At 36.5% G+C, this 11,843-nt stretch overlaps 1 protein-coding gene across 2 annotated transcripts in view; it reads left to right on the forward strand.

Moving 5' to 3' along the window:
- The window catches only part of CD2AP (CD2 associated protein), an 84,558-nt gene that overhangs the window by 59,055 nt on the left and 13,660 nt on the right, over nucleotides 1-11,843 (forward strand). For both annotated transcript variants that reach the window (XR_008576534.1, XM_054821726.1), the window contains exons 8-12: nucleotides 2,731-2,822; nucleotides 5,072-5,176; nucleotides 7,649-7,685; nucleotides 8,068-8,130; nucleotides 11,283-11,442. Coding sequence is in view for 1 of the 2 variants with exons in the window: in XM_054821726.1 (XP_054677701.1) it covers nucleotides 2,731-2,822; nucleotides 5,072-5,176; nucleotides 7,649-7,685; nucleotides 8,068-8,130; nucleotides 11,283-11,442 (457 nt within the window). In the remaining variant the exon portion in view is untranslated. The remainder of the gene's footprint in view (nucleotides 1-2,730; nucleotides 2,823-5,071; nucleotides 5,177-7,648; nucleotides 7,686-8,067; nucleotides 8,131-11,282; nucleotides 11,443-11,843) is intronic.

An 11,843-nucleotide genomic window follows, 5' to 3' on the forward strand; every position in this document is an offset into this window, starting at 1 on the left:
TTGCTGTGAGAGCCAGCAGGGCAGTGGGCAACCCTGAGCATGATGAAATTCGACTTGTCTAAAACTTTGCATAAAAATTAACCCAAGTCTGCCTAAAAAATCTGAACATTCAGTACTGGACACTCAGAACATTCAGTATTTAGCTCTTTTCATAATTTCAGGTGCATCTTATGCTAAAAGCATAGAAATTGGACTAATCCAGTAGCAATGCTGAGTCTCTGCTACCCAGAGAAACTAATAGATCAGAGAGGCACTTAAATATGATAGGTGCTGTAGGAGAACATCAGTAGATGATACCTATAGATACCATTTAAGAACATCTTACAACCTTTGGACGAAAGCTTGGTTTTCTTCCTTAGTATTTTTATTCTAATATAGACAATATTATAGTTTATGTATATCATCCTCAGTTTTGAGAGAGCAAGCTTAAAATAAACTGTGTTCAGTATGTTAGCAAATAAACAGGGATCTCTAAAATGTTTAGACTAGTGTGGCTTATTTTGTGGTGTGGCTCTGCTATTTCTGGGAAACTTGTTTTGGCTTCTGGTGCAAGTATGTAAAAATATTTTGTTTAAAAAATAAAATAATCACAATTTGGCCCCTCTTTCCCCCCGTTCTGTTAGAATAGAACATCTGTGATTCCTGCTACTGTATTGTTAGTCCCGAGTCTTTGGAAACAATTCAGTTTTAAACTACCTCTTATTAAAAATATTTACTGAGGTTCAGATTTACTGTTTTGTAAATACTATCTTGGATTTAAATGCTGGAAAGTTAAACCAGATGACTCCTTCATCTTAACTACTGGCAGAATACCAAGCTCACAAAACGAGATGCTGAAGTGGCAAATTGTACGTATTCGTGATGTCCGTGGCTGGGTTTCTGGGGTGCTGACTGCTGGGGTTGGCAGCCTGGCACGTACGGGGAGCTTGGCAGCTCCCTGTCTCCAGCCTTCCTGGCAGCTGGAGCAGAGCGAAAGGTCCCCTCTCTGGCGTGGTTTTCTGTCCCTTCTGGGACTTGGTGCATGTGACGAGGGGAGAAGTGCTTGGAGAAGAGAAGGGAAGGATTGCATATTTCAGTTGTACCAGCCAAATCCCCAGGCAGTAAGGAAACGCATGTATTTTTACAGAATTGGGATGTACAGAAATGTATTACACTTGGTTTACAGTCATTCATTGCTAATAAATAAAATCCCTGGATTTGACAGATATTTGTAGTGTACCTGTTGAATTTTTTTTGTCAGTGTGATTTTTTTTTAATTTTACTTTTTTTTTCCCTTCAACCTTCACTTAAACATTCCTCTCTTTGACGTGGTTCTTATGTTTCTGTAATTCTTCACAAACCACAATATAGTCAATCTATAGTTGAGCATTTCTGATCACTAGATAAGGCAGAAAAATAATGCAAGTTCTTGTACCTAGGATTACTCATGTGTTTACATATCCATGTATATCTATATAGATACGTCTATATATACATCTATCTCTTAAGCTTGGCATAGTTTTGCATTTTAACAGTGGTTGATGCTGACCAAGGTAGATTTTTATTTAACATATAATTTGTGCATTTTTAACTAAAGATTTGTATCTTGATTAAACAAAATACAGCAAGATTCAACTGTAACTCTGCTCATTTAATTTCTTACCATCCAGCAAAAGGCAGTCGTTAACAAGTTGACTTGCAGACGATCCTAATGAGGACTTGACGGTTGTGCTGTTATCTAACGAGGGTTGACGCAACCTCTCTTGTGCGTCGTGTCAGTGCCAAATACCTGATAGGTTATGGCAGCACATTAGTCCTCTTTGCTTCCTCTTCCTTAGTCTGTCAGATACAGAAATCCAGCCTCTCTGCTAAATAATTTTAAATGCTCTGGGGTTAAAAAAGGTGCAAAAATTGCTTTGCAATCAAGACTTCTATATGAATATATTTTGGCCTTTCTCGTGTTTTTGTTCTAGCGTGGGAAAGGAAAACAAATCCTCCTGCTCTTTTACCTGAAATGGTTATCACAATTTTACATGGATTACTTATTGAACTGTACCAAAAGGGAAAGAAAGGAATTATTCTTTCTACTTTTTGCAGAAGAGGCTGTGACTGTCTGAGTTGATCACTCAGAAGAGCTCTGGTTTCAGGTGCTTAGCCAAGGAAATCCTTTGCTTCAATTTCTTGATTTCACTGCAGAATTTCAGCAAATGTGTTGCTTGGGTATTTGCAGTTTCTGTAACTGTACGTGTTAATAAAGGATGTCACCTTGAAACAATTTCATGTGTTTAATTAGGATTGGAAACTTGAAATTTAGATCAATTTTGAGGAAATATCCTATAAACTCTCAATAAGAAGCTTTAAACGATTTTTGTCTAAAGTAGCTCAAAAGTGAGTATGTAATGCTATGGGGAGGGTTAGATAGGCTGTTACAATTTTAGCTGAGTAGGCTCCTCTCTTCTGCTGAAGTCAGAGTACTTGATTCAAGTTGCTATTGTGGAAAAAACGTTTTGGAGCTTAAGCTACTGAATTCAGAGATTTATTTCCATTGCTCTGTAAATATATAATCTTCTTTTTCTTGTGATATGAATGACATAGCGAACACTTACAAAACAGTCTCAGATGGCTGGTCTAGGAGAAGTTTGATTATAGTGATACTCTCTGAGCTCTCCTTTCAGACAGAAGTGAGCTGGTATTATGTATGTTACTACTTGGGGTATGCAAATGTGTGGTAATTGTGCCGCTTTATTTCAGCCAAGGAATATTGCAGGACAATATATTCCTATGAAGGCTCAAATGATGAACTCAGCTTTAAAGAAGGCGAAATCATTCAAATAATCAGTAAGGTAAGATGTTGAGTCTGCTTTAACCATTTATATAGCTTTTGTGGGTTTCAGACAGGTAGGTCATGTGTAAAATGTGAAAGCAGGAGAGAGTCTGTTGGAGTAGATATTGCAATAGACTGATTTGTCTCATGTGAGTGTCAACTCTTTGCTTCTGCACTCGGTGGAGATACGGATGTCCTTAAAGATCGTTCCAGAGTGGGAAGTTATCTTAGAGTCCTTGAAGGCCAGTGGGATCGGTGTACACCCAGTACCAAATGCCTTTTCAGTGAGGAAGTTGGAAAAGCTTTACAAATAGCCCTTTTACCTTTAGAACTTGTGCTTTTTCTCTGGTCATACATCAGACTGACCAAGAGGTAGTGATTGGGAAGTATTATTGTGTCAAAAGGTGAGAAATTAAGATTTACTGATTTCATCTAGGTATTATGAAAAAGCCTGAACAAGTATTTTCAGGCGGCGAATGTAGTCCAGGCATTAGAGACACTTGGTGTTTCAGAATAACCATATGGAAGTTAATGAAACTGTCTGGCTATGTAGAAAAAGGTGATTATTTAGTTGACTATTTCTATTTGTGTTGAATACTGAAAACATCTTTTTGAAAGGTCATCTTGTTACAGAGATGGTTTTTAACAAGAAATGAACCTACCCATGCTTAATTTTCCTGCAGTACTCTGCAGTCTTGTGTTAGTTACTGTTTACATGCTGCTATATTAAGGAATAATGACTTGTCTAAAAAAAACGGAAAGTTTCTTTTCTTTTTTTTTTTCTTTTTTTTTTAGCTTTCACACAGTTGCAGAAGGAAAGTAACACTTTGGGTTTTTTAGGAGGATTTTAGTTTATGGAAAAGATTGCTGCTTTTCTTACCAAAAAAAAAAATTATATTATCGCTATTATTGACTGTAATTACAGTGGAAAAGAGTAGTTATGGAATGCACGTTTTTAAACACAACAGCCCTTGCCCCAGGAGATTCTTCACTGTATCTCTTTCCTCTGTGTCCTTTTTAAACTGATTTACCCAAAGCTTACCCTGGTCCAGGTCCAAACTGGAGCAGAGAAGAGTTGTCCAGAGCAGAGCTCTACCTCCAAAACCATCTTCTGAAGTCCGAGTATATTAATTTAACTGTCAGGTGGCTGACTCAGTCCAGGGTTTTGATCTTGCAAGCATTAAGGTATTTTCTTCCAGCACGTTCACTTTGTGTAAAGCCTGTTCCTCTCAGCCATTTTTTTTCTGTTTGTTCTGCGTATGATCATTTCCCATGTCTCCGAGTTGCTGGCATGCCTCAGCACTGTCTACGTGGAGTTTAGCGATAGATGCCTTATCCCATTCGCAGCTGCACACCGTTCAGAAATTGGAACCTACAGTACTTAAGTGATGGAGACCTATTCAGATCTTTCCTGCCAATTCCTCCTTTAGCTTAATGTGGAGCAGGATTTTTTAAAAAAACCTATATTTTATTTTCTCCCCCTCTCCTTTATTTGGTCAGTGTCTCAGCTGATCTGAGTGCTGAATTGTCCTTGTTGTATGATGAACTTCTTGGTGCTGGTAACAGTGGCACATAGCAGCAGTAATCCACTTTGCAGATGTCACTCTGCCATAGAAATCAGTATTTTGGATCTGAGGCAAAGAGGAAAGCTTACTTATGCTAACATATTCAAATAATGTCACACTTTCTGTTATGGACAAAATAAGGCCTTTATCCAGCAAGATCATGTAATGGATTTCTGTGTAACTGAATTAATTCTCCATATTTTTTTTTCTTCTGTCTTAATGTGGTTATTTTTTCCTTCAGTAGGGTATATCCTCTTAATGCTTCACCTTTTTCAGACCAGTGGACCTGAACAGTCACATCAGAATCACTTTTACTTAGTAGAATTGTGGGTTACTCCAATAACACTTGAAGTATTTACAGAATAAGTTGCCGGTCAAGGAAGTTGAGAATATTGTGCATTAGGTCATATCTGGTTTAATGTGCTTTCCTTCCCTTTGCAGGTCTTATCCTTGTACCCTTACCTTATATGTGATGTAGTATCATTTCACCCTGCTTTTTAGAGAACAAACAAAAAGTGACCAAACCTGATCTGATCTGTAGCTGTTTCCCCTTTCTAAAGTGGCTACAGTATTCTTCTTATATGATATTTCAGAGAAACGATTTTTTTATATTGTGGGTAAAAGCAAAAACATTGTTCCTGTAACTGTATCTGTTCTGGGGAAGGAGTAAATATTGATCGAAATGTTCTGCTGTTTGTTTTAGGACACTGGAGAGCCAGGCTGGTGGAGAGGAGAACTCAGTGGTAAAGAAGGAGTCTTCCCAGATAATTTTGCTGTTCAAATACAAGAGTCTGATAAAGACTTCCCTGTAAGTTGTTACGTGCATAGTTTGGTATCACAAAAAAGTATTGATGGAAATGCAAGAAATAAAAGACTTCACAGCACATTATGCTGCTTAACATGTATTAATACAAGCGTGACAGTTTTTAACTTTATCTTGTATTAGCTATATCAAAGAAGAAAGATTTAAAGGTTAGTGTTTCTGTTAAACTTCTCCTTAAATATTAAATGGAGACATGCTCTTTAGATTAACTGTAATTAATGAAGATGATTAGGTTGTATAGAAAAAGATACAGTTCTGATAACATGGTGTTATGTATAACTGATTACTGCATTAATTACTCCTGTTTTGAAAGGAGATAAGCAGTTGGTCTCTTCCACCTGTAGTCCTGTAACTATAATTGCAAAATGCTGAATGACTGATTGGGATTTTTCCATGTTAAGACTTGCCAGTGGATTGCAGTGTGTGAATGATAATCTTTGGGTGGGATCTAGAAATATTTTCTTCACCATCTCATGTGCTAACTTATAGAAATCTGTGTTTTCACATCGGACTCATTTGTCTTGTAATTTTGGTTCTAATTCTGTAATTTTTATGTGGAAATTAGTACAATGTTTTGGTTCTGACAAGTTTGTGTAGCAAAGATGGTTGTGTTAATCCCCAAACGTACATCATCCCCAGATGGGACAGATTCAGCTCCAGATCAGGACATCTAAATGTTGAAGCCAGTATCTCAGCAGAACAGTTTCAGAGTTTCATGGTAATTTAATGCTATTTGGTCTGGAACTGGGGACATTTACAGAGGATTGCTAGATACAACCTGACAGATAGTTATTAACTTGGCATTTAATCTCAGTTACCTAACATAGAAAGTTTAGTTACTCCAAGTCAGCGTTTTCTTTTCAGATTGATTCTCAACTTTGCAAGGATGGCATAAATGCTGTAGCATACAGCTGATTTGATACCACCCATCCACTGCTCAAATCACTCCTCTGCAATATAGAATTGCTCCCTTGAGAGACAAAAAACCACTCTTTTATCATAAGCAATGTTTCCTGCAGACAGACCTTGCTTTGATCCTTGATTCTGCCTTGTGTAGTGTCTCAGTCCAGGGACTCACCTTGCACTGAGCAGCTTTGAAGTTCGAGGCATTTGGTTGGCTGATAATTGTAATCAGCTATTTGAGATCGACTTAATAAAAACACAGATCAGAGTCATGTAACTGTAAGCTGATGCTGAACTTCCAGCGTTATTGGTTTTGATACAGGCAGCAGTGCTGCACAGCTGGATAACGTATTTGCTTTTTTTGGGAAAGAAAGAAAGAAAATACAGTCTTGTTACTGAAGTTCAGTACCTTTTGTGTTGTCTGAAACTAGAGAAAGAAATTTAATAAGGATTTTCATGCTTGCTTAATTACACTTCACTTGTCAGAATAATATCTTTCTGCATTAAGAAGAGCGTATTCAACAGCAGTAGGGGCAGAGAAGTGAAATCCATCCATAGCAACTGTTTCACAAATACCCACTACAAGGAATTTTTTAAGGGGGTATGCAGAGCCCATACGGTTTCAGCAATGTTTGTATAAATAACAGGAGTTTTTTATAGGCTTTTGTGGTAACTTTGTCAGTGAGTTTTGTCCTTAGTACAACCACAAAGACATCTCTTCTGGAGCATATTAATGGAGCAGATACTGAGGAAGAGTGGCTCGAGATGTCTGTCCTCCGAGGTGACAGTACTCCTTCAACAGGAGACAGATTCAAGTTCCATTTTACCAGCTGAAGGAAAATGATGATTGCATTTAAAAATAGAATTATTTTCAGTGTACAAACTATGGCACCGAAATAATTCATAAATTTTTGTAATGGCTACAGTAGTTTGTGCACCTTTTTGCACTTAAATATACAGTGATAAGCTCAAAACAATGTTTTTCATGCAACTGCAGTGTTTGTTGCAAACGCTATTTTTTTTTTGTCTTACAATATTGTAGTTTAGAAGTCAATTAATTGAAATAGTTCTGCTGATGCTTACTTTAGAACTTTTTTTTTTCAGGTAAAGTGACCATTTTTGGTTCAAAAATTTACCTGATTACTCTTTTAAACTTCCATATACTAACCCAGATTGAGGTTTACATATTGAAATTAAAATGGGTGCAATTGGAGCAATTCTTTGGACAAGAAAAGATGTAATTCTTAATTTTTAGTTCTTTGTACCTCTGCTGCTTATACATGTTGCTGCAGCACTGATCTGAGATTTGAAGAAACCTGCATTTTGTTCCTGTTTTTGCAACTGGTTGTCTGGGAGATAATCAGAGGAATTACTCCAGTTCTCTGTGTTTCCTGTCTGTGAATTGATTGCCTGCTTTGTGAAATACTTTGAAAAGAGCTAGTAAACAAGGTAGACATTACAGTATGCAAAACAAAATACAAATAAGTCTGTCTTGGATAGAGACTCTCTGTGTTGTTTATTTATTTAACTTTCTTTTTCTTTTTCATTTTGCAGAAGCCAAAGAAACCTCCACCTCCAGTTAAAAGTCCAGGTACATAGTATATGTATGGTGGTACGTGTCTGAGGAAATGCTAAATTTCAGCAGCAGTGCATGACTTCAAAAGAAAATTCAGAAGTGGCTTTGTGTTTCCTAGTAATGCAGCCACCCATAGTCACAGTTTGAGGTTACTTTTTATGCTTTATGTTTTTTGCTGCTGCTATATATTTTTCAAAATTATGATGGAGCCTACTTTGGAAACATTTTAATATAGGCCTACCGTTTTCTGGGCTCAAATGAGTGTTTATAAATGGTAGCACACTCCTTGTAAAGGAGAAAATATAAACACAAATTGGTGTATGTCTTATTTTTAGTCAGTGACTAAGATAATTAAAGTTCTTTGAGAAATATCTGTGGCTCGTTTTTTTGCATTCAGCTCCAAAGCCTGAGTTGCCAGCTGTAGAGAAGAAATTCCCTTCTTTGAGGCCTGAAGAAAAAGGTGAGACCACTTTTCTTCATAGTGCTCTGGTAAATGGGTTAGTTTTTAGCTTGGCCGCTCTGTGCAATAGGTGCCTGTTCTCTTGATACCATCTCCTGAAGTTCTTATGTCTGTAATATTATAGAAATGTGCTTAGAATGATTAGAACAACTACTACACTTTTATGAAATGTGTATTTTTTGTTATTGCATTACATTCTGAAAAATGTTTATTGCACTGCATAATAACATAGTTACTAGTTAATTCATTTAAGTATAGTTCTGTGATAGTAACTGCAGTTTTGAATAGTAAGTTATTGGAAATGAAAACGTTTGCTGCTGCTTCTGAATCTTTTGGCCAAAATCAGTCTCTGATGGGAAAACAAAAGACAGAAATATACAGAACAGTTACAACACTCCTTAGACAGATGTTACAGTCACAGTGTTCAGAGATTGGGATTTCTTGTCCTGTTAATTCTTGCTATATTCCATGTTTCCTAGTTCCACAGAATTTTGAGATGTTTACCAGTTTATTCTTAAAATTTGAAGGACACCTTTTTTCAGAAGATGAGCTATTATCACCCTAACATATTTCTAAAATGCTTCTTTTCATATTTGAAAAACTTGTCAAGGGAAGCTGTTAAACTGTTTTGATTGAGTTAAAAGTCAGAAGCTTAAACAAGCACACTGCTTGAGTCTTAAAGAAGAAATTCAAATACTACCGGAGCTTAACCATATTACAAAAACATACTCTGTTCTGTGAGTGGTGAACTGTGGCTGCCCGTGACTAAACAGCATTTTGACAAGTAAGCCTGCTCAATAGGTTTCTTGGTTTCCAGTAGTTTTTATAACCCACATTTCAAACAAAGCACATTCTCGGGTGTTTCATACGAAGAATACTTGTTTAAAATCAGCGATGGTTCCTCTGCATGTGAGCAAACAAATTATTCTTATCCGTTGGAACAGTATCTTTAGGTGTGAGAATTGAGATCAACTGTATGATTCTAGAAATCTTGATCACTTGGCTCTTTATAAGTTTAAGTAAACTGAAGTAAGTTTAATTTTGGACTGGTTCCGTTTGTACTGTGGTGTTAACCTTTGCATAGTTGAGTTCAACTGTTCGTGGAGGAATACGGAAAAAACACCATCCACAATGCTTAAGAACATGAAAGCTTCTGCAAAATTAATTAAGGTAGAGAACCATCCTTTACTGTGGTACAGAAAATAATGAAGGACAATTTTTTGTCTTGTATTCAGTTGAATGTCAGGTTTTAAAAGTTACTCATTTAGATATCAGTGTTTTACTAGAAGAAATGCCCATTTATCAGTGCAGTTTTACTTGTTGAAAACTAACCATGTTGATACTAGTGATTAAATTTAAGTGTGAGATTGTACTGTAATTAGTTTTAAAAAATAATTAATTGAGCAGCTCTAATCACAAGCTGTTAAACCATGTAATTTTTTTTTTTTATGCCTATTGGGAGACTAGTGAATCTGCCTTTAATTGCAATCAAAAATTGATCAAAAATTAAAAGCAATACTCCTATAAGTCTTTCTGTATCTATAGTGAAGGACACTTAGTGGTATCATGTAGGAATTTTTGTCCAGTGTAAATACCTTCAGACAAGTATTTTTATTTCCATTATTAAACTGCTCATTTTTAGCCAACCCTTGTATTTCTCATCACAGAGCAAAATCCAAAAAAGAGGCATGCCATTTTGTCCAGCAGAATTGTCTACTTTCTGTGCTCATGGTGAATCTTGACCTTTGGTATTAATTTTTTCCACTTAGCTGTGGATGGGTCTTATATTCAGACTTTGAGTGGGAGTAATTGAAGGGAAAACTGGCAGATGATAATTCAGCAACACGATTTGATGGCAGCATTTTTTTTCTGCCCTCTTTATGAACTCACTTATCCTTAAAAACAAAAGGCATAATTCTCAACTGGTGTTCAGCACAGCTAAAATAAAGCTAATTCATCTTCAGTAATACTGACTGCTATTGGGCATTGAAAATTTAAATCTTGCATATAGGAGCAGTAGGCAGAAGTGGCTAGCCCCGTAACAGTCTGTTTTTTCACAGGACAGTCAGCACCACCATGTGGCAAAACCTTTCACTGCTTTCAGTATTTTATTTTTTTTTAAACTCAATACTAAGAGAGACTGGAAGGTGATGCCACCAGTTCAGATTTTTTTGTTCGTATCTCCTCCAAATGTTCAAATGTGCCAAAGCAGAATACAGTTCTGCCCTGGATAATGCGGGGTTTTTTTCCTTCTTTTTTTTTTCTGAAGTATCTTTATGATCTGTTGTGTAAACATTTTACATTAGGACAATACTTGGTTAAAAGCAAAGATGTAGGAGGAGAGGAGCAGGGGGAGCTGAAGCTGAGGGTCAGTCTCTCCATCCCAGTTTATTGCCTTAACTGTAAAAGACTTTAACTCCTTACTAACCTAACAGTCTTTTAAATCCTTAGTGCTTTATGCATGCCTGACTGAGCTGTAGCATAATTTTACAAGGAAAAGTAGAAGGCATGCTCTGGATAGCCTACGGGGTATGATTAGGGAACATGGGTTGGAAACTATTCAACTGATGTTTTTGAAGCAGCTTGAATTTTTAATAGACAGTATTCAATTAGGTCATGCAGTCATCGAACAATAAATTGAACTTTTTTTGTTTGATTATCCATACTTAATTTGTATCTTGAATTTGTAGAAGGATAGACTTTATCTGAAATAAATTCAGTTATTCTGATAAATATTCATTTTTTCCCGTTTTTTCCGTAGATAAATTATGCTGTTTGTGTGTATGGAAGAAGACTAGTTACAGCAAAATAAAAAAAAATACAAACCCTACCTCTGTAAGAGGAGATAAAGCAGTAGCAGTACAGAGAGATTCTTGGTTCTTAGCTGTTATTTGCAGTGCAATAATGTGAATCCATTGTTTCTTACTACTGTTTCATGTCAGTAGAAAGATATTTTGCATTAAGATAATGTTTTTTTTTAAGTTCAGGTAAGTAGTTTGTGTGTTTTGATACGGTATCACTTAAGATACTTGCATATCTATTTTTCACTTTGATCTTCAAAGACAGTATTTCTGACAGGAGTTGCTTTCTAATTGATTAGCATTGTCAGAATTCATGGGTTTGTAAAATGTTTTGGTGACTTATTTTGTCAGATGAAAAAGGAGCTTTGGATCAGAAGCCTTTGAAGCCACAGGCTCCTCAGGTGCCACCCAAGAAGCCCATTCCTCCGAGCAAGACTAACAGCTTACTGAGAGCAGGGCTTCTGCACCCAAAACGTCCAGATAAACCTGTTTTGCCATCGTCTGTATCCAAGTCAGTATAACTTAAATCATATACACCAAGTATATTTTATTTTGTTTGTTGCTCTATCTTCCTTCATGGATGAGATGGGGAAAAAACCGTATGTTTTAAGGGTGAAAAGGGTGCAAGGATAAGTTTTGCCATACACCTACCAGTGTCTTGATTCTCCGAATTTTTATCAATGTGAACTTACAACTTTCTAATTCTTTAAGAGATTGAATCCATCTCAGAGTAAATACTACAGCATTACTAACCATGGGGCAGATAAAGTTACAACTCTGTGGGCTGCTTTGTTTTAAGCCTGTCCCATAATGAAGAAGCTGTAGCTACAGTAGCGGTATGGTGTAAAACAATCTGTGCGTGTGGCGCTTCAGAATTATTATTTTGTTGGAAAAAAACCCTGAAGACTTCAG

Source organism: Grus americana, chromosome 3 (assembly GCF_028858705.1).
Source record: "Grus americana isolate bGruAme1 chromosome 3, bGruAme1.mat, whole genome shotgun sequence".
NCBI lineage: Eukaryota > Metazoa > Chordata > Aves > Gruiformes > Gruidae > Grus > Grus americana.